The following is a 23,336-nucleotide window of genomic DNA, read 5'->3' as shown; positions in this document are numbered from 1 at the left end:
TTTTTTGTCTTATTTTTGTCATTTTATGTTTTGCTGGTTGTTTTGTGTATTGTTTTTGTTTTTTTGTCTCGCTTGTGTTGTTAGTCTTTTTTGTCGTTTTCTTGCTTTTGTCATTTTTGATCTCATTTGTTTGTCTCGTTTTTGTCGGTCCATTTTTTGTCACTTTGTAGCTTTTTTATCTAAATTCTTTTTTGTTGTTTCATGTCATTTGTTTCATTGTCGTTTTGTGTCTCATTTTTGTTATATATTTATGTGAATGATAATCTGAGGCTGAATGTTGTTGAAGTGAATTTATTTTTCTTCATAAATATCAGGTTGTTCATGATGTTTTGGAAAAAGATAATTCCTTATATGTGGATATTTTCAGTATGTACTTTTTTGCACAAAAACAAAGGAAAAAATGGCAAAAATTTGTGGTTGTTTATAGGTTATTATGCTGTGGTTTTACTGGTCCGGCCTGCTTGAGATCAAACTGGGCTGAATGTGGAACCTGGACTAGAATGAGTTTGACTCTGCTGCTTTAGATTGTCCTTAATTAATAAATATTTTCTTTTTAGTCCTTCTTGCTTCTTAGTCTTCTTTTTGTAGCGAGCAGTTCCCTCCTGTGGTGAATAAACTCTGGTCTTCAGTGGAACGCCCCTTTAATTAATCTGCTAATTATCTTGATTAGTGTTTGTGTTGCCACGTTTCTCTTTCACACAGTTCCTCTCCTAAATAAGAACACAGTCAAGTTTCCAGACGTTTGGGGGTTTATGTATTTTAATTGGTTATGATGCTACATGATCCATGGTGGTTGTTTAATTTTCTTCCTTTTACTACAGTATGTTAATAACTTTGCCAGTTATCTTTTTAAGTACTTTTATTTTTGTGTACATACAAAAAGAGTATCCAATTACGGTGTGATTACATCGCTGTGACTGTATTTCTGCAGGTGTGAAGGTCTGAAGCGCATGTTTTTTCTTGGATGTAGTGTGTATTCACAGGTCAGTCCTCCTCCACACATCTCTGCTCCCTCAGGAAACCAAAAAATGCAGATATTTATTCTTTTTTTTTTTTGCTTTAACAACCCGATGGTCATGTGATAGCCAAGATAATACAGCTGTGTTATCTCACAACCACCGCAGCCCAAAAAAAACCCCAGAAAACAAACGGAAAAGATGATTGAAAAGGAAACAAAAACACACCAACTGAAAAACCAGACTCAAGATGGTCCCTTTTGAAAAGACAGTGTTTCTTTTTTTTGTTTTGCTAATATAATTTCCAACACTCAAAAAGAAATAAAATCAGAATTAATCCAGGCCATTTCATGCATACTGCAGAGTGCATGGTTGAATATAGTGCATTTGAATATTATAAACAACAGAAGCATCATGGCTACATGAGAATACAAGAAGAAAATAAAGCAAACAACTGCTGTAATACACCAGAGGACACCAATTCAACACTCCATGGGCAAAATTAAACAAGGCGGCCAGAAATACGTCTTACAGACTCGATGTTGGATACTGAAAATGTTCGAGTTGGGTTTGCATGACACGTCCACGGCATTAAAGGTGGAAAATTTATTTTTTTCAGTCTAGCATCACTCTCTGAACCTGAGGAAGCAAAAAAAATCATCTGATGCCTTGCACTAAATTACAGCTTTCCTTCTTAAAAGATCACCGAGCAGCACGGATTCTTCATCACAATCTGGATTTTTATCAGAATTTTACACACAATCCCAAACATTTATTGATTTATTGAGTTTCTACAGATTCCTTGGTCTGAAATAACCAAAATTCATCTGATTTGCAACAAACACCCCCGTTTTTCAGCTGTGTACAGGAAATCTGTTCAGGTGACTTGTATTTTTTAAAACCAGCCCTCTTCCTTTGTTCTAAAACAGCCTGTGATTTCACCGTTTGTGGTCTCCTCACATAAAAACATCCACACACAGTCAGTCACATCAAAAAAAAAAAAAAAGAGAAATAAATCAACAGGACGCACACATACGCAGCTTCTACTGGCTCATATTTATACCACAAACTGTTCAGAAGACGATACATAAAGTTTGAGTCTAGAAAAAAAAAAGTCTTTCACTGATCGGTGGCCTCTCCTGGCAGATTAACAGTAATAAGTGGAAGAGAGATTATCAGAGGAGTGTTAGAGCTTTTCTTATAGACGACGTGAGCGAGGAACTTAAGAATCAATGAAAGACTTTGGACATTCAGCCAGCCTGTAGCCGCTTCCACAAACCACTGATACCTGTGCAAGTTGGGGAAGATCGTTTAGGAAGTAGAGATGGATGGAAAGAACAGATCAGAGGTGATTATTTCACAAAAAAAGAAAAAACAGAAAAAAGGCAGGAGTTGTGACAAATGCTCGCTCTCATGGTTTAACTTGGGATCGCCTTCCTTCGCTTTACACTTTAAATTATTCTCCATCCAAACAAACCATCATGATATTGCCTTTAAATGTTAAAAACAAAAAAACAGATCAACATAAACCCAGAAGACATCCCCACTGCCATCACTGACACGTGTCCTCCCGAGCACGCTGTCCGTCCGTCCGTCCGTCATTGAGCTCTGTCCGTCTGTGTCTCTACAGGGCCAGCTTGCCAATGATGACTCCGATGACGAAGAAGAGGACGCAGAGTGCCAGGACACGGGTGCTCAGGCCTTCGTCCCTCATGGCCGTGGTCGCCATGCCGGAGGAGTGAGGAGCAGCCATGGAGGTCACCTTCCTCTTCCGCAGGCCGTCGTCCTCCTGGGACGGAGAGACGAGTCAGACGGAGTTAAAACAGGTTAGATACAGGTTGAAAATACAGGGGAGCCTCCAGTTACATTCCTACAGATAGATCAAGGGTGTCAAACATGAGGCCCGTGGGCCAAAAGCGGTCCTCCAGAGGGTCCAATCTGGCCCTCAAAGTGGAAAAATTCCAGAGAAGACAATAACTGCAGATTGTACATTAGTAAAACTATAAATTTAAAATAAGTAAGTAGAATTAATAGGTTGTTTTGAAAATAAAAATAAAAAATAAAACACTAGATTGTTCATTGTTCTTTTGTGTCTCATTTTTGTAATATTTTGTCTTGTTTTTGTGTTTTTTTTGTCTTTTTTTTGTTGCTTGTCTCGTGTTTTTGTCATTTTGTTGCTTGTCGTTTTGTGTTTCCTTTTTGTCTCACTTGTGTTTTTTGTCTTATTTTTTGTCACTCTATGTCTCATTTTTGCAATATTTTGTCTTGTTTTTGTCTTTTTTTGTCTGACTTTTACTTTATATTACAGTGGATCAAAGTGGAGGATCAAAAATGCCCAAAAACCTACCTGGGGTTCAGGCAGAGGAAACTCCATCATCTATCCTGACCAGTAGAGTGTGCTCAGAAGTTTATTTTTGAATTGTACAACAAGCCTATACTAACGGAATCAAAAGGATTCCTCTTCAGAATGAAAATAGAGTTCTTGAATACGCTGAAGGAGTTGTTTTTATTTTTACATTGTTTTACTGTATTAAACATGGATTTGCTGACATCAGAAACAATAAAGTTGAATCTAATAATCTTTGGGCACGATGTGAAGTTTGCTCTGTGCAGATTAACGATGAAAATGAAGCTGAATCTCAGCCTACGATGGACGTGAGTCGACGTGAACGAAGAATAAAAAAATCATCAGCGTACGCCGTCCATCCATGAAAAATAAACAACCGAAGCATAAACTGAGCTCCTACAATCACAGGGAAACTAGCCAAACATGAACCCTACAATCACAGAAACTAGCCAAACATGAACCCTACAATCACAGGGAAACTAGCCAGACATGAACCCTACAATCACAGGGAAACCAGCCAAACATGAACCCTACAATCACAGGGAAACTAGCCAAACATGAACCCTACAATCACAGTGAAACTAGCCAGACATGAACCCTACAATCACAGTGAAACTAGCCAAACATGAACCCTACAATCACAGTGAAACTAGCCAGACATGAACCCTACAATCACAGTGAAACTAGCCAGACATGAACCCTACAATCACAGGGAAACTAGCCAGACATGAACCCTGCAATCACAGGGAAACTAGCCAAACATGAACAGAGCCCTCACCCTGCTGACATTTATGTGCTTGGAGAGAAATCTCAAAAAAGGAGTATGGACGTGGTCGTGGCTCAGAATGAGAGGACAATTTGGGATTCCAGTATTGCAAAGGGAGCTTGAAGCAAATACTTATTAGCATCTACTAGCGTTTTACGTTAACATCTACTGTTATGGTCTGTCATTTTCCAACAAAACACGCTTCATTCAAACTTAACAAATGCTGCAAATCAACTATCTGAGTTTATTGATCAGTACGTCATTTCATCCTGCATTTCTATTGGTTAGTTAGTTGTTGTAGGTCCAGCAGCATCACACTGTGAGATGATCACCCAGAATTTCTGACAGTCAGAATTTTATGGCAGCTTGTCTTTGGTCACCATGACAACAGCCGTCCTTGAACCTTCCTCAGTGCGACGTAGGACCACCGATGTAGAGCCAAGACCAAAGATATCACCACCATTCTCTCACCGTTGTTATCTTTGGTCTGGGATGGATGAATATCGTACAGTGTGTAGAAGTCTTTAGATGTACGACTCTTCAAATTCAGAAATCAGAGCATTAAATAAAAAATCCAAAGAGTAGTTGCTCGTGGATTTAGATTCAGAATGGAGCAAATTAAACCAACTACTGTTCTTGTACTGAAACAATAAAACCGTGGAGTTTAATGATTGCTTATAAAAGACTTGATAGATAATGCCTGAATTCTTGCCTCTTCCAACGGATCTTATTTCTGATCAAAAAGCGTTTAAACAGTGAGTCAGCATTAATGAGTCAGGATGAGCTGCCCCTTCTCCATCTAAACCTCCATCTCTTCCTCCCACTTGCTATGAAATAGACTCTCTACACATCTAGAAAACAGACATGTAGACAGCTTTTTGATTTTTTTTCCCCAGTTTGATATGACATCATTTGGTGATTTCTAGCTGCAGCCAATAGCATCGTTCTTGGACAGAGTTGGCAGCTCTGGTTGGTCGATAACAGAGGAGTGTTCAGACTGAAGCTCGGCCAAATGCACCAAAAGCTTATTAATTTTTAATTTAATCACTTAAAGGCTGCTGAACAATATTCCTGGCACCTGATGTGGAATATGTTATCAGTCTGTATGATGTTATAAAATCTAAACTTTTTTAAAATGTTCAATATTAAAAAATGAAAAAACATTATCCCAATATAAGCAGCTTTTCATGTCTACAGAATCATACGGCCAGAATTTACTACTCAAACAACGACTGGGAGGAATTTTTTAAAACTCTCAAGCAGTTTTTTAGCTTTGTGCTTCAACCTCAGTCACAACATCCAGAGTAAATATTTGCCGTTTGTTTCATGATATGAACTCTTCAGTAAAACAGGTTTTATTTTTCAAACCTGTCATTTTACATCAGATGATGATGAGGATTTGGTGTTTTCAGGCATTAAGACTGAAACTCAATAACAACGTGTATGACAGAGGAAGTGCAAGACCAAGTCAAAGTCACTTTAAATCATGGTGCCTTGAAATGTGTAAATATTGGGTACTGAATTTTAATTAGATTTAGTATTTCTATACATTTTAAAATTAGAAGTGTTTTGTTTCTAGTATTGTAAAGCAAGGTTTTCAGAGTATAAACTAACCTTTAATGCTACTAACCTGCCTGTTTTGTATTCTAGATATATCCATCTATCTGTAGTCTATCTACCCATCTATAGTCTATCCATCTATCTATAGTCTATCCATCTATAGTCTATCTATCTATAGTCTATCTATCTATCTATAGTCTATCCATCTATCTATAGTCTATCCATCTATAGTCTATCTATCTATAGTCTATCTATCTATCTATAGTCTATCCATCTACCCATCTATCTATAGTCTATCTATCTATCTATCTATCTATCTATCTATAGTAATCCATCTATCTATAGTATATCTATCTATAGTCTATCAATCTATCCATCCATCCATCATTCCATCCAGAAAACACTAGCCAGATTAAAAACAAGCCATCTCACCCTGATCTGTTTGTTTTCTTCCCGTAGCCTCTGAACCTCCATCTGCAGCCTCTTGCACTCCTCCATGATCTTCTTCACCTCTCCGTCGTCCAGCGAGGCGCTGCCCGACTTGGGCAGCACAGAGTGCTCGGTCTTAACAGAGGTAGAGGAAGACACAGTTTTGTTGCTTTCACTCTCATGCTGTGGAGAGAGAGCGAGGGTGGGCGGGTGGGATGAGAGGAGGGAAGACATGCAGGGAAGTGACAGGGATCGAGATGGAAAAGCAAACAAGTAAATCATAAATGAATAACTAAATCATGTAATGGGTGAAACAGTGATGCTGAAAGGTAGGAGACACTGAACAAAAGAGAATGTAGGGCTGCACAATTAATCAAATATAATTTCTGAATATGATTTGAATATGATTTTGTCTTCTGGGAGTTAAATAAACATGATTAGCTGTGATATCGACGCCTAAAACTCATCTGCTTTCTACCTGCTGTTGCCAGGTGATTTCTCAAAGGGACTTATTTGCATTTGTTGGTGTCTCTGTGTCATTTTTTAAGGTCTTTGGATTATGTCGTGAGAGGACATGGGTTATAAATTGGCGCAATAGACATAAAACTGAAGTGAATGGAGGTAAATGGAGCTGTTATGCCACTGCATCACTCTGGAAAAAACGTGCTTGACGTGGCGGCTGCAGGCCAAAGTAAAAAAATATTCAACAGAAACTTTAAATGCCTGGAGCAGAACATGGAAGGCTACTCCCTGAAAACAGACTATCATTTGTTGTTAATGTTGATGTTAAACAGGAAGAAATCATTGGCAAAGACTGCATGAGATGTAGGTTTGTGCTGCATATCTATCTATAGTCCATCTATCTATAGTCCATCTATCTATCTATAGTCCATCCATCTATCATCGATCTATTTATCGTCTATCTATAGTCTATCTATCCATCTTACTATCTACAACTAATTAACTTGTTCTTCCACCTGACAAACAACAGAAACTGTTGCAGAATGAATGTTTAAAGGCCGAGAACAACAAAGTGGCTAACATTAACCTCACTGGAGCGCTGCCTTTGTCCAGCCTCACCTCATATCCAGTGTGTCGCACAACATGAAAGCGAAAGCAACGCTCTGTTGATTTAATTATGGATAAAAGGGTCAGCACAGTTTTATTACATTTTGCTTCTTGGAGATGCATCGTGAAAAAAGACCAGACGGATTTAAACGGAAAGATCTGTACGTTAGCAGGGAAGTGAAAGCAGTGTTCTGTATGCATGTGAAAGTGCAGAAAAAACATTTTCTCATGACAAATAATCATCATCTAAGTATTTGTGATTATCATTTTAGGAATAATCATGCAGCCCAACAGAGACAAGCTATGGAAGAGCTTCAATCTGCTCTCATTCTTCAAGAAAATACCCAATAAATCAGTGGAAAAATTCTGTAGAATTGATTAGGATGTGTGAAAACATGACTAATGTGCATAAATACCTCACAGGTAAAGTTGAAAATGCTTACAGTGGTGTAAAAAAAGACAAGCACACTTACAGTTTTGTCATTTTCTAGAGGCATCTCAAAGGAGCATCTCAACTTTGAATCCATCAGCTCTTCAGGCTTCGCTTCCTTCCACTGTGGACAAGAACATGAAGAAGGAAAGAGTTTCAGGAAAGGTTTAGACTCCAACTCTTTAGCATCAGTTTAGTTTAGGAACTTCACAGGACTGATCCTCTACAGATGTGGGATGTGAATTATAAATCTATCAGCTTTGGCCACGTTTCAGTTTTGCTTATGAGACTGTAAACAGAAATATTTAAGAGTTCAGCTAGTTCAGGGGTGTCAAATTCATCTTGGTCCAGGTTCCACATTCAGTCCAGTTTGATCTCCAGTGGATTGGACCAGTAAAACCACAGCATAATAACCTATAAATAACCACAATTTTTTCAATTTTTTCCTTTGTTTTAGTGCAAAAAAGTACATTCTGAAAATGTTCACATTGAAGGAACAAATTTTTTTTACAAAACATTATGAACAACCTGAAATTTGGTAAGAAAAATAAATTCAGTTTCATCAACATTCAGCCTCAGTTTATCATTTCCACATTATAACTTCCAGATCACAGAGTGTCGACAAAGGAACACAACATTTAGTCACAGCTATCTGGAACCGAATATAGGATTTTACTTTAAAATGACAACAAAAACAAGACAAAATATTACAAAAATGAGACACATAACGACAAAAGCCAGAAACAAAAGGACCAAAACTGAGACAAACGACACGAAACAAAAAAACACAGAGACAAAAAATTGGACAAAAAAGATAGAAAGCGACAAAAAAAGGACACAAATGAGACAAAAAATGACAAAAGCGAGAAACAAAACGACAAAAACGATACACAAAACAATGAATAAAGCAAAACACAAAATGACAAAGATGAGAAAAAACACAAGCGAGACAAAAAGGAAACACAAAACGACAATGAGAAACAAATGATAAAAGTCAGATATAAAAAGACAAAAAGCAACAAAAACAAGACTAAATATTACAAAAGTGAGACACAAAATGACAAAAGAACAATCTAGTATTTTACTTTAGGATCCAAACAACTTGTCATGGTCTAGAAATGATTTTAAATTTATAGTTTTACTAATTTACAATCTGCAGTTAATGTCTTCTCTTTTTACACTTTGAGGGCCGGATTGGACCCTCTGGAGGACCGCTTTTGGCCTGCAGGCCTCATGTTGGACACCCCTGAGCTGGAGGTAGGTTTCTGAAAGGCCCTCATTGTGCTTCATTATGAAAAACTCAGCAGTCACTAGGTTTAAGGGTCCATTCTTCCTGTTCGGATACTCACGACTCCCTCCATGTCGGTCATGTCGTACGGAGCCAGCATGGACTGCACCATGAATTTGTGTTTGCTCTTTTCATTGGGGTCGTAGTCAAATGGCTGTAGCATAACTGTGGACAAAAACAGAGACAGAACGGAGAGCCGGAACATCAGGGAAAGACTCACTTCCTGTATTGCCTCATAACAACTAATACGCAACCAGACAATAAAAAGACGTTAGTCAGGTTTAAGATCTATGATACACTGTGACCTGCTTTGTCCTGCAGCGACTAATGGCTCTGAAAGGTTCCCTGTAATGGTTGGATAAATATTTACTCACTTAACCCTCCTGTTGTCCTCATTCACAGGCATCAAAAACTATTGTTTCCTTGTCTGAAAAAAAAAATTCAAAAATTCTGCAAAGAAATAGCCCAAATTTCTGAAAATTCGCAAAAGTTTCATTTCCCTTGAAAGTTTTTATTTTTATATATATATATATATGTATATATATATATATATATATATATATATATATATATATATATATATATATATATATATATATATGTATATATGTATATATATATATATATGTATGTATATATATATATATATATATATATATATATATATATATATATATATATATATATAAAAAAGTCCCCCAAATTTGGCAAGAAAATTTTTGTAAATATTTTCAAAAAAATGACTAAAAATTTTCCCCAAAAAATTCCTAAAAATATCTAAATTGATTCCATATATATCAGTAAAACTTGTAATATTTTCTTAAGAACATTCACATAAAAATCAACCAAAATCCGGCAAAACTCGCTGGATTTTTGTTGATTTTTTTGTCAATGTTTTTAAGAAACATTTTTAACATTTCTTTTTTCCACCAAAAAATGTTCAAAAATTTCCCAAAAATGTTGAAAATGTGGACATAAGAAGTTTCACTGTGAAAATCTATTTTTTTCCACATTTTCAAACTTTAAAACGGATCAATTTGACCCACAAGAAGACACGAGGGTTAAGAGGATTGTAATCATAATTAATATTAAAAGTTCAGTTTATCTGTATTATTTACACAATTAAGATAATAGTAAAAGGGACTCATTTAGCTCAAACTATTTTAGTTGCTTTCACCCCATGCCGCTGAGATTCCTTTGTATTATTCTGAAATATATAACTTTTGCTCGAATAATTCTGTATCGGAAGAGCCGAGTAAGGCCCAGTTTTACAAACTGGCTGAAGTTAATGACAGATCCAGCCTCTTTGGAAGAGCTTATTACAAGACTACATGATGGTAGGGGTAAAATCTACCAGGTTTGGTCTCATTTCCTACATTTTATTCAATATGAACTGACTAGTGCCCCATAATTACCATTACCATCAATCATTATTCAATCTAATTGTTTATTTTGTTGTTGTTTATTTGCTGTGTTTTTCTTCCCGGTGTATTTTTGTTGTTGTAGAATGTTGTATGTCCTGTTACGGTTGTTTCTGAATTGAAAATTCAATAAAACCTTTGATTACAAAACAATTCTGTATCAAAACAGGTGCAATTATACGTCTTCACTCTCGACACCACAACTGCTGCAGATTTCTTCTTTTATTCTCCTTTCATTTGGAACAAGACAACACTGTGTGAGTGTTTTGTCATCTTTTTGTGCAGATTAGAACAATGATTTTACAGAGATGCCTCAAATGGTTTGATTTCCTAAAAATATTCCTAACTTTGGGTGGCAACTGCTGCATCAAATATAGAAGCTAGAGAAAGTATTTAAACTGACTGTTGAGCATTTATAGTTGGATTATGTTCATTTTGTTGTTTCTCACTTTAGAATAGCGTTTCTTTCTTTTTTTTTCTTAGTTGTCAGTTAAAAAGAAACCCTATTCTAAATGTTGAGCATTTACTCTTCTAAAACTGGAACTACATCAGTTTGAGACCAGATTTAATGTCGGATTGAATGCCTCGATATAACATCATTTGCATTAGGAAAAAGCATGCAATTTTATGTCTTTTTTTAAGTGTTCCTGCTGGGCAAAACGATCAATAAATGCCTGCCATTAGAGCCACAACAGTAGTGACTTTTCCCTCTCTTTGGATACCAAATACCTCGCTCTGACTTTCTAAAATCAACTATACATCATCATGTTTTTAAAAAGTGGATATGTGATGGTGTCAGTATCATCCCGTTGTTTGAAGGAGATATTAAACTTTTTACTGGTGTTTCTACAGGATGCAGAAACATCTACGAACCAGAGACGTTGATGGAGTTTCCAGCATCAATGATGCCGCTGTTGGGGCGGACGCAGTATCTGCGAGGTGCGGTCGTCTTGACTTTGAAACACACATTTCTATCTGTGGGGTTGGAGAGCTTCAGAGTAGCGGTAACAACATCCGTAAACGGGCCTGAGGAGGACAGAGAGAAGCACAAGCGAGCACGTTAATTCACACATCTGTCTAGTTAGTAGTTTAGGTACAAATATTCATCTGTCATTGAGCGCCCACTCTGTTTTCAGGAATGAAAACAGCACTCAAGGCTCCCACTGAGGCTGGTTTGATGAAGTGAAAACACATAATGTTTGTCTGCAGGGATAAATAAGTGAGCAGTGATTGTGAAGGATCTGCCACAAACACTGCAAATCAGACGTTAAAATTTAATTTAATTAAGCACTGAAAAAGCAGGAAGAGCAGCAAAGTGTGTGTATTTTATTATTCATGCCCCGTCCTCAGACAAGAACTGGATCATGTTTTCTTTTGCTTATGTGCAAGTAAAACAGGGGTGTCCAACATGAGGGCCGTGGGCCAAAAGCGGTCCTCCAGAGAGTCCAATCCAGCCCTCAAAGTGGAAAAATTCCAGAGAAGACATTAACTGCAGATTGTAAAATAGTAAAACTATGAATTTAAAATAATTTCTAGACCATGACAAGTTGTTTGGATCAGAAAGTAAAATACTAGATTGTTCATTGTTCTTTTGTCGTTTTGTGTCTCGTTTTTGTAATATTTTGTCTTGTTTTTTGTCTTCTTTTGTCTGATTTTTGTTGTTCATCTCATGTTTTTGTCATTTTGTGTTTCCTTTTTGTCTCTCGTGTCGTTTGTCCATTTTCTTGTCGTTTTGTGTCTGATTTTTGTAATATTTTGTCATATTTTTCGTCTGACTTGTCATTTGTATCATGTTTTTGTTGTTTCTCATTTTTGTCATTATGTCTCACTTTTGTCATATTTTGTCTTGTTTTTGTTGCTTTTTGTCAGACTTTTGTCATTTTGTTTCCTTTTTGTCTTGCTTTTGTTTTTTTGTCTTATTTTTGTCATTTCGTGTTTTGCTTTATTCGTTGTTTTGTGTATCGTTTCTGTCACTTTGTGTCTTTTCTTGTAATATTTTGTCTTGTTTTTGATGTTTCCCGTCTTGTTCTTTATCTGACTTTTGTCGTTTGTGTCATGTTTTTATTGGTTTATGTTTCCTTTTTGCCTCGCTTGTGTTTTTTGTCTTGTTATTTTGTGTTTCCCTTTATTTGTTGTTTTATGTCTCATGTTTGTCGTTTTGTCTTTTGTCTCGCTTTTGCCGTTTGTCCATTTTTTGTTGCTTTGTGTCTCGTTTTTGTCATATTTTGTCTTGCTTTTGTTGTTTTTTGTTTGTTTTGTCTGACTTTTGTTGTTTTGATCATAAAGCAAAGTTTAAGCCATAATCGTCAAAATTAAACAAAAACAGCCTTGAAATATTTCACTTTATGAGTCCGTGATATATTCAGTTTTCACTGTCTCTTAATAACTGATAAAATATATTATGTTTTGTCATGGTGATGGTTTAAAATTTTGATAATGATTATTTTTGTAATCATACATACATTTCTGTATCACTCTTCTTGTATATTTTGTAAATTTTTTTCTTTCTATATTCTTATTTTATTTTATGCTACCTTCACTTTATACCTGACCCTAATATTCTGTGCATTGCAAATTAGTAAACTATAAATTCAAAATAATTTCCAGACCATGACAAGTTGTTTTGATCAGAAAGTAAAATACTAGATTGCTCTTTCGTCATTTTGTGTCTCATTTTTATAATATTTTGTCTTGTTTTTATGCCTGACTTTTATCACTCATTTCTCGTTTTTGTCATTTTGTGTTTCCTTTTTGTCTCACTTGTGTTTTTTGTCTCATCTTTGTCATTTTTTTTTTTTTTTTGGCCTTTTATCGGCTTTATTGGATAGGTGCAGTGAGAGAGAGACAGGAAATGGGAGAAGAGTCAGGGGAAGACATGCAGCAAAGGGCCACGAGCGGGAATCGAACCCGGGCCAGCTGCGTCGGGGACCAGGCCCTGTACATTGGTCGCCCGCTCAACGCGTTGAGCTATACGAACACCCTCATCTTTGTCATTTTGTGTTTTGCTTTAGTCATTTTGTTTCACGCTTTTGTTGTTTTCTGTCTCATTTGTCGTTTTTTTGTCGCTTTGTAACTGTCTACTTTTTTATTTTGTGTCATTTTTTTCTCATATTTTTTTTAACTTTTGCTGTTTTGTGTCTCATTTTTGTAATGTTTTGTCTTTTTTTAGTTGTTTTTTATTTTTTGTCTTTTTTAAAGTAAATTACTATATGGTTCAGTTCCAGGTGACTAAATGTTGTGTTCCTTTGTAGACACTGTGATCTGGAAGTTGTAATGTGGAAATGATAAACTGAGTCTGAATGTTGCTGGAATTTCACTTATTTTTCTTGACAAATTTCAATTTGTTCATAATGTTTTGTAAAAAGATAATTCCTTAAATTTTCAGAATGTACTTTTTTGAACTAAAACAAAGGAAAAAATCTGGAGTTGTGGTTATTTGTAGGCTATTATGCTGTGGTTTTACTGGTCCGGTCCACTGGAGATCAGACTGGGCTGAATGTGGAACCTGGACTAAGAGGACTTTGACTCTCCTGCTCTAATCACTTCCGCCGTGCATCAGTGTCGCTTTGTGACTTTTTTGCCTAATTTTTTGTCTGTTTTGTTTCGTGTCGTTTGTCTTATTTGGTGTTGTTTCGTGTCTCATTTTTGTAATATTTTGCCCTGTTTTTATTGTTCTTGGTCTGATTTTTGTCGTTTGTCTCATGTTGTTGCTTTGTGTTTTTTGTCTCGCTTGTGTCGTTTGTCTACTTTTTGTCTCGTTTTTGTCATTTTGTGTCTCACTTTTGCAATGTATTTTATGTGAATGATAAACTGAGGCTGAATGTTGCTGTAATTGAATTTATTTTCCTAAAGAAATTACATGTCATTCATGTTTTGTGAAAAGATAACTCCTTAAATGTGGATATTTTCAGAATGTACTTTTTTGAACTAAAACAAAGGAAAAAATTGGAAAAATTGTGCTTATTTACAGGTTATTATGACATGATTTTACTGGTCCAGTCCACTGGAGACCAAACTGGACTGAATGTGGAACCTGTACTAAGATGAGATAGACACCCCTGATGTAAATAAACCAGATTCCTTGTGTGTTGTGTACGTACCTGACCATTAAAGCTGATTCTGCCTGGATGTAGAAAAGCTGGACAGGAATTCAGGTTGCACACAGCTCTCAATCAGAGCTGGCTAGCTTATAATATTGAGAAATAATCGTGGTAATAAGGCTCAGCAATGACACCCTGATGGTGGAAAATGCTAGAAAGAGTCACTTCTTGGTGGTCGAGCCATGAAAGCGACACGAAGGTCAAACGTTAGATCACATTTCAGTGTTCTACAAGCTGTCAGAGAATTAAAGTAAAGGAAGCATATGAGAGAATCAGAGAAACGATCCGGCGGGCGGGCCTGTCCCGACGCTGCAGTGACAGCTAGCTCAATGCTAACTAGCCAGCTAGCTAGCTAGTTAGCATCGTTTCACCTGTCACCGCCTCACAGCGCAGTCTACAGCCGGCTATATCCGACTAATTTAACACCAGATAACCACCCATTAGCAAATGCCGACTGGTTAATGCAGTTACCGACAGTTGGCTGTCGTTAACGGCGTCTCTGCTAGCTTCCTAATCCCGGCCCTGCCCTCCGTTACCTCTGAATTTCAGTTCGTGTTGCGGCTCTAGCACCAGGACTTGTTCTTGTCTGGCCATGTCCCAGGGCTTCTTCCTGTCGAGACGGCGAGGACGACGATATTTCAGCGGAGAGGCGAAGCAGCTGGCTCCCGGAGAAACAACCCGGCCGTCCTCGGTTTTCTTTCAGCGGGGCTGGAAGGCGGAGGAAGGCTCGGACTGACGGTCTAGCTGGCTGACGGACTGACTGCCACCGACAGCTGCTGGAGGCTAACGAGCTAACCGTGCTAGCAGCGGAGAGCGGAGGGAGGGGCGCGGTGACGTCACGAGGCGGGAGGAGCCAGCGGGGCGCGTCAGCTGATCTGTTGAACGTTGGACAAGAATCAGAGTCCAACAAAAACACGAGATTACCGAGATAACATGGTGCTTTCAGCACTAAGCCGTCCACACTGAGAGCAGGGACCTAAATAAGAATTTACTGCACCCAAAAGTCCACCAAGTACCCCTAAAACCCCCCAAATTTCTTACCTTTTATTGCATTTTCCCCTTTTTTCTTAATTTATTTCAATGCTAGGCTAAAGCTGCTGTTTATTTCAATATTTTGTAGACTTGAAACTAGACAAATATGTACTCCCTCTTAGGGCATTGATTAAACCGTTAAAAACTCATCTGGGATGGATGGGAAGAAAGCTCAGTGGTTGCCCTTACTACAGCTAAGAGGCTCATACCATAGACTGTATAATAAAGATATTTATTATTCAGTCTATCGGTCATACTGAGGTACTGGAGGGCGGACTGCAGCCCTGCCTATTCTCTGCCTCTTATGAGAGACTCATACAAAATATATGGAAATATAGACACCTATGCAGAAATCCTGGAGCTTTTCTTAACACCAGGAAATCAAAGGTAACTTGTATTAATCTTGCGATGTCTGAATAAATTTGGATTTGAAATATTTATGCAAGTTTTTCTTTTCCTGATGAGTGTATATATTATGTTGGCTGACTCTCTCTCTCCATGTGTGTGTATATATAATTCTCCTATTATCATTTTTATTTAGTGTTTGATATATTTATGCATCCTTGGTCTTCTGTGTTTTGGATGTTTCTGAAGGAAATAAAAAGTATAATTGAAAACAAAAAAAAACTCATCTGTGAATCAAAGTTTTCCATGTAAATGAACCCATCTACTCTTAAAATAAGGGATAATTCAGCCTTTCTGCATCTTCGTCTGCAAGGATGACAGATTCCGTCATCCACCCAAGCCTGCCAGGGTCCATGTAGTCTGCAGACTCTGCAAAATGTGTGATTGCATTGATTGAATGTACTGCAGACTACACATGCACCGGAAAACATATGGGGCTTAAAGCAATGCTTGTTAACCCTCCTGTTGTCCTCATTTATGGGCACTAAAAAACATTGTTTCCTTGTCTGAAAAAATTCAAAAATTCTGCAAAAAAATTCTCAAATGTCTGAAAATTTGCAAAACCTTCAGGAAGAAAATTCCAATAATTCCTTAAAAGTTTCCATTAAAAGTTTCATTTAAAAAAAATCCCCCAAATTTGGCAAGAAAATTCTTGTAAATATTTTCAGAAAATGAGTAAAAATCTTCCAAAAAAAAAATCTTAAAAATATCTAAAGTGATTCCATATATATTAGTAAAACTTCTGATATTTTCTTTAAGAACATTCACATAAAAATCTAACAAAATCCAGCGAAATTCACTGGATTTTGGTAGATTTTTTTGTGAATATTCTTAAAGAAACATTTTTTTTTGCATTTCTTTTTTTCCCACCAAAACATGTTCAAAAATTTCCCAAAAATGTTGAAAATGTGGACATCAGAAGTTTCACTGTGGAAATATATATTTTTTCCACTTTTTCAAACTTTAAAACGGGTCAATTTTGACCTGCAGGACGACACGAGGGTTAAGACTGGAAGAGGGCTTTTTTGTGTGTGTGTCTTAGATACATTATTGATCCTGCAATGGAATTTGTCTTTTTGCATGTCTCAGCTTGCTCTGAAGCTGGGGGCAGGGTGCAGGGTGCAGGGCTGACCTCACCATGGCATCCCTGCAGCAGAGAGGGATATTTAAGTCGTCCCTGCAGGGCTTTGGAGGAGCTTTGATTTGTGGGAAGCTCTGAATTGTCCAGAAATCCTGTGCTACATCCGCCCACTGTGTTTGGGAATCATCACTGACACGATGCTGCAGTGTGATCCATAAAGAGCTGCTGTATCCTCCTAAAAGTGCAAAGTCACAGCCTTTAGGAAACATCTAAAGACGTGCTTTTCTATGTTCAAACTGCATGCACATTGGAGTGTTTTTCATCTGTTGTCTGCTTTCAAAGTCCACATCAGTCTGCACACACAAATGTGGAAAGCAAAAAATGGCCCAGAAATGTAACTCTACACCGCTGCCTTTTCTAAAAATACCTACCAAGTCTTAACGCATCCATACACGTTTAAAGACAAAACCAGTTTAGAGACCAAAAATATCGAGAAAGCTCCAGTTCCTTTGGTTTGTTACATATGGAACGTAGAAGTCTGAATCTGTGTTTTTGAGAAAAAAAGGTTCCTAACAGTGAGAAAATGGTTTTACATTTTACTGATGTCTTTTATTGTTTCAGTACTTTTGTATATGTTTGTGGATTTCTGATGTTTTTATCTCTATGGACAGCAGTTTGACTGAAAGCACTTAAATAAACTTACTATTATTATTATTTTTAAATAGAGAGACTAACTTGCTGTTAGTTTTGGGTGTTGTTTTTTAGCTGCAAAATTTAATCTAATTAGATTTCCTAGATGGATCTTGTGCATCACATATTTCACATTTTTGGAAAACATGAGATCTCTATTAGAAATTAAGATGAAGGTGTCAAAGGTGGACAGTGTTTTGGTGTAGAAAGGGTTGTGGCTGGAAAAGGACAGAATTCCTAATTATCCTGAAATGTCCAAAGACGCCCCGACAGATCGAGATTTTCCAAAATATGGTCAGATATTAAAATCTACAGCTTCAAGCCTGAATTTCCGAGGCCCTCCTCGTTCCCAATGATACAAACTCTGCGTATCTGCAGAGGAAATGGAGGGTAAACGAACAGGAAGCCTCACTTCCTCTGGATGGATTTACTGCAACCCTTCCGGCTGATGAACATTCAGGGATAACGCTGCAAAAACACGGAGGAGAGTCTGTCGGGTTGTTTTTATATCTCGGACCTGTTGCTGTCGGCACCAAAAAAAGTCTTTGTTTCTTAGAGCTCCTGTTCAGAAACCCATATTTGATGTATACATTAAACCAGGGGTGTCCAACATAAGGCCCGCGGGCCAAAAGTGGTCCTCCAGAGGGTCCAATCCGGCCCTCAAAGTGGAAAAATTCCAGAGAAGATATTAACTGCAGATTGTAAATTAGTAAAACTATAAATTTCAAATCATTTCTAGACCATGACAAAAAACTCCCTGCTCCTGCTCCCTCCTCACAAAATAAATTAACCTCTTTTTTTTTGTTTGTTTGTTTGTTGGGCCTTTTTTTTAACCAAAAGAATACGATTTGTGCAGAAACGAGGGACGTTTTTCACACGTCTCCTCCTGTTCAATCCGTCAAATGGAAGAAAAACAAAAGAACAGCTTCAGTTGGAAGGATTTAAGTTATAGCAATATGCACACTATCAAGTGTACAATTTGTCAAGGTTCATCATTTGATTTCTAATAAAATACTTCTTTTTTTCTTTTTTAAAACCCATATACATTTCATATATTTATCTTTTTGGGGTATATGGATCCAAAAATAGACATTTAAATCATAAAGAGAGAATGGGGAGGAAAAGGGGGAGGAGAAATAAAACTACAAAAGCTACGAATGGTCATCCGCCATCTCCGAGGACGGAGGAAAGAGAGCGAGAGAGAAAAAGAGGGGTAGAGAAAGGAGGAAAGCGAGGGCGTTGGGAGGGGATTGGCCAAGCTATACAGCGCAGTATGACACCCACTTTAGCTCATTACACGTACAGTCGTGATCAAGGCACAGGGATCTTCTAAAAGTTGTTTTTTCCAATAAAGTTGTACAAAATAATACATTTTACAGTCTGTACAAGAATAATAGTTCAGCAGTAAAGTAAAGACGGACGAGGGAGGAATGATGGAGGGAGGAATGGAGGGAGGTGCAAGCAGGCATGAGTAAAAAGAAAAAAACTGAAAAAGAAAAGAAAAAGAGTCCTGTTTGTTGTTGTGATCGTCTTTTTTATACTCCAGGATTATAATACTTTATTTTCTCCTAAAACAACAAAAAAAAGACATCGCCAGGAAGTGCAAATGAGAAGGTGGTGGTCGGGGAAGAGAGGGAGAAGATGGAGAGGAGAAAGAAAGAAAGAAGAGAGGATGACAGACAGGAAGATGAAGAAAGAGAGTGCACAGGGCACGATGTCCACACAGAAACCGCTGTGGAGACGTAAAACAGGACGAGTTCTCTTTAACTTATATGCTTCTGTACTGCAGAAGGATGCGTTCTGTCCTTCGCTTTAAGTTCCAGAAAAGTTGGCATTTTTGTTTCTTTTTTTTTATTATTTTAACTCAATATATCCTCCTCACATTTTTGCTCCACAACCATCAAGGCAAAGTCAGGCGGCAAAACAGTTCTGTGGAGAAGTCGTCCGAGTCCGACGAGGCCGAACTCCACCAGAGGAATTCACACCGGATCTGTTCCTGTGAAGCCCCGCTGAGGTCTCCAGCACACCCGTGGTCCGTTCAGTCTCACGCTGCTCCTCGGGGCTGAATCTCAAAGCGCCGCTCCGGATAAATGGTCTGGCCTCCAGCGGTCCAGTAAAAAGCAGGTGTGATACGTTTGTGTGCAAGCAGAGTGATTTAAAGACATCTGTAAGTGACAGGAAGGTTTGCTGTTCCACGGTCGAGTCCTGAGCACAGTGCTTGTGTTTTTTCTTAGATACAGTGTTCAGCTGATCTGTTCTTTATTCAACAGTTTTCTCTTTCCCAGTTGCACTGAAGTCGTAGCTCTTAGTTTCCATCCCAAACCTCATCATCTGCAGTCCTCTCCAGAAGGTAAGGTGTGGGGATGCTGCTGAAAGGTGAGGAGCTCTGAATGTGGCGTCTCTTCCATCAGAGCAGCTCTTTCTACATCAGGCAGGGCGTTTGCATCCAGGAAGTTGTGGGTGTGTTTACTGTCAGTGTGTGTTTGTGTGTTTTTGCCCTGTTTGGTCACCAGAGCTCACACACTTCTGTGGAAGAGGAGAGCTCAGGGTTTTATCATAGTCACGTCCATTAGTCTTTCTCTGGCCGTTCCTCTCCATCACAACAGCTCGTACTGCCGGAGGTGCATCCGCTGGATGATGTCTCGACAGTCGTTGAAGACGCGCCGGATGTTTTCTGTGTCGACGGCGCAGGTGAAGTGAGGGTAGCAGTAGTGCCTCCCGTCGCCGCTCGCCGTGCTGATCCTCTGAAAGAAAAACAGAAAAAGATCTTCAGGGTGTTTACTGAACACTAACAAAGCTGCTGATTGCCTGTAGTTTCCTTTAGCAGCAATATCCTCCACTTTTAACCCTCTAAACCAGGAGTCAAACCCATTCCAGTCCCGGTTCCACATTCAGTCCAGTCTGATCTCCAGGGACCAGTAAAAACACAGCATAATAACCTAGAAATAACCACAACTCCTAATGGTTCCTTTGTTTTGGTGTAAAAAAGTACATTCTGAAAATGTTCACATTTAGGGAATTATCTTTTAACAAAACATCATGAGCAACCTGAAATTTCTAAAGAAAAAATAAATTCAATTTCAGCAATATTCAGCCTCAGTTTATCATTTACACATTATAACTTCCAGATCACAGAGTGTCTACAAAGGAACACAACATTTAGTCATCTGGAACTGAACCATAGAGGATTTTACTTTAAAAAGAAAAAAAAAAAGAAAAAAAAAAGAGAAACTTAGAAACACAAAAATAAAAGTAAAGTAAAATATCTACAATAGAAAGAGTCACCATTTGTTTTCTGGTAACACCTGTGAGAACTTGTTGATTCCAGGGGATTTTTTTGTTTTGTAAAATAAATAATCTAAGAAACTCAGCATTATTAGTTCTCTCTACTTCTAGCCATGCTTGTTCTGTTTCCATAGAGGAGCAGGATTTTATATTACAGTGAATAATGAGTCCACAACGAGTAAAAATGTGACATAAGAAGAAGCGCACAAGATTGTTTCCATTTCAGACGTTAACTAAGCAAACACCAAGATTATTAGTCAAGCTAAAAAGTGAGTTTTACATTAGAAAATGACAACAAAGCCTTTAAAACAGTCAGACTTGTGCACTCACCAGGAATTCATCTCTTATGAAATATTTTGCTCTCGTAACTCGTGGATCTTCCCCCGGCTCTGGTGTCGCTGTCAGAGGAGAAACAGAACAGATGATGAGACCAAACTCCTTCTGACAATAATCTCCTCCAATCACTGACGGGTCACACAACAACCGATGAGCAGGTTTTTATTACAACGTGAGTAAATTATCTAACAAGCTGGAAAAAGTCAGAACAACCTCACAGCTGGATGTCAGCACGGTTCCTCCACGTTTTCAATTCACGTTTGGCATATTTGGTACAAGTAGCTCGACATTTACACATAAAGAGATGATTTTAAAATGTACTCTCTGAATATTTGTACCAAATAACTGTCAGAATATTGCAGCTCAAGTTCAATATTTTATTCAAAATGCAACAAGATCTCATCCCAAACAACTCACCTAAATGTTTCCTTAATAAATCAAATAAATGACATTATATTATTCATTCCTCCATATTTTTTAGCTTATTTTATAAGGAAGCAAGTACGAAAATATGGTTTTTACGAGATACAGAGAGGAGGGGCTTTGACATGGGTATATCACTGGTTATTTAATATTTGGTTATTTATATTTTTTATTTTCTATGTTGTTGATATGTACATAAATAACTATTGGGGTGCTGAGTGAAGTGAATGAATAAATAAATAAGTTTATGCTTCGTCCTACTCCTTTTTGTCTTATTATGTTTGTTTTTGTTGTGTTTTATGTTGTTTTGAATATTTTGATTTGTTTTTGTGGCTTTTTTCCCCTCTCATGTCCGAAATAAAACATTCATTCATTTATTCAAGTAAAAAATTGTTTAAAAAGCTAAAAAAAGTTTAGCGTCTGGCAGGTTTGGTTGTTCTGTGTCCATGGAAACGACAAATGTATGGTTTTTATATGCAGAAAAAATAATGTTAAGACAAGCAGCTGAATTTTCTTTCAAACTAATTTAGTAACGGACGTCTGAATTTGGTGCATTTATAGAATAATGGGGGGCAGAATAGGGGCAATAATCTGAAAACACAAGTCATTTTCCATATTGTCTTTTCTTGTTTTCATACCCAGACATGGAATTGGCGACAAAAATTAAATGTTTAGGAACCATGTATAAAAGATGACCCCTAGTGGCAGCTGTCACTAATTGTTCCTCACATTTGTAGTGTTTTGGATGGACGGCCTTTCAAGAGTTTGTGTTTATTTGCAAAGCTGCTTTAATGAATAATAATGATAACTTTATTTCTATAGCAGCTTTAAGAAAAGCATTCACAAAGTGATTTGACAGTTAAAACATGAAACACAGACAATCAAACAAGATATAGGAGACAAATCAGAGCAGTCAGTTAAAATAAATACCAGAGAGAACATCTAAAATAAACAGACAGAATACAGAATAAAACACCAAAACTGAGTAAAGCTAAAAGTAAATTTCACATAAAAGCAAGTCTGTAAAAGTGGGTTTTAAGAAGTGATTTAAAAAGCTAATAATGAAGACCTTCGTGGAAAAATAATTAGTAATTTCACACTTAAAGAAGCCTCTAAAAACTTTTAGACTTTTATTTTGAAAAGGCTGGGACATATTTGACAAGTGGTGGAAAAATGGGACATCTCTGTAAAATGTTCAGCTGTGGATGAGGTAGTTTGGGGTGTATAACTTTAAGGCATTCTGAAAATCAACGGTTTTGTGTTCCTATTTATTAAAACTAGGAGCTCAGTGTGTCTGTGAGAATAAAACCGAAGCCCGGCTGCTCACCGTCATCTGGCGTCGTGTAGCGAGCAAATTCAGGAAAGTATTCTTCGATTTTGGACTTCCCCGCCAGCACCTTCTCTGCCAGCAGGTCCTGTTTATTCAGGAACAAGATGACAGAAATGGTCCGCAGCCACCTGAAGAACAGAACACTTTAGATTAACGTCTGGAATATCAGACTGGAATGAGAGGGAAACATTTAGTTGGGTACCAAAATATATTGTTTCCTTCTCTGAAAAAAATCCAAAAAAAATCAGCAAAAAATTCCCAGAATTTCTGAAAATTTGCAAAACCTTCAGGAAGGAAATTCCAATAATTCCTTAAACGTTTCCCTTAAAAGTTTTATTTAAAAAAAAAAAAAAAATTCCCCAAATCTGGCAAGAAAATTCTTTGAAAAT

At 37.4% G+C, this 23,336-nt stretch overlaps 2 protein-coding genes across 3 annotated transcripts in view; both read right to left on the bottom strand.

Moving 5' to 3' along the window:
• Positions 1-841: 841 nt before the first annotated feature.
• LOC111577710 (vesicle-associated membrane protein-associated protein B/C-like) lies at positions 842-15,178 on the bottom strand. Of its 2 annotated transcripts, none has more exons than XM_023284125.3 (6): positions 14,902-15,178; positions 11,139-11,291; positions 8,906-9,009; positions 7,600-7,680; positions 6,062-6,241; positions 842-2,745 (listed from the first exon to the last, which is right to left on the bottom strand). In XM_023284125.3, exons 1-6 carry the CDS (start codon positions 14,957-14,959, stop codon positions 2,581-2,583), a joined length of 741 nt encoding a protein of 246 aa, XP_023139893.1. In that variant the 5' UTR covers positions 14,960-15,178; the 3' UTR covers positions 842-2,580. The 2 variants fall into 2 exon arrangements, with proteins under 2 accessions (XP_023139893.1, XP_023139901.1); XM_023284133.3 differs by having other exon boundaries at positions 6,062-6,193.
• A 3,321-nt stretch (positions 15,179-18,499) lies between these two features.
• Positions 18,500-23,336, bottom strand: part of gnas (GNAS complex locus) — a 30,051-nt gene continuing 25,214 nt past the window's right edge. The window contains exons 10-12 of the mRNA XM_055012767.1: positions 22,945-23,075; positions 21,189-21,256; positions 18,500-20,317 (exon numbers count right to left, since the gene is read on the bottom strand). Of these exons, the coding sequence (XP_054868742.1) occupies positions 20,171-20,317; positions 21,189-21,256; positions 22,945-23,075 (346 nt within the window). The 3' untranslated portion in view covers positions 18,500-20,170. The remainder of the gene's footprint in view (positions 20,318-21,188; positions 21,257-22,944; positions 23,076-23,336) is intronic.

The sequence above is a fragment of the Amphiprion ocellaris genome, chromosome 8, assembly GCF_022539595.1.
Source record: "Amphiprion ocellaris isolate individual 3 ecotype Okinawa chromosome 8, ASM2253959v1, whole genome shotgun sequence".
Classification (NCBI taxonomy): domain Eukaryota; kingdom Metazoa; phylum Chordata; class Actinopteri; family Pomacentridae; genus Amphiprion; species Amphiprion ocellaris.
This window is presented reverse-complemented; position numbering and strand designations above follow the sequence as displayed.

Excerpts from the sequence above, each read along its gene's own strand:
- LOC111577710 (XM_023284125.3), bottom strand. The coding sequence starts at position 14,959 with ATGGCCAGACAAGAACAAGTCCTGGTGCTAGAGCCGCAACACGAACTG. Across the intron at positions 6,242-7,599 it reads CTCTAGAAAATGACAAAACT|CATGAGAGTGAAAGCAACAA; the intron begins GTAAGTGTGCTT and ends CTCTCTCCACAG. Across the intron at positions 2,746-6,061 it reads AAGAAAACAAACAGATCAGG|GAGGACGACGGCCTGCGGAA; the intron begins GTGAGATGGCTT and ends TCTCCGTCCCAG.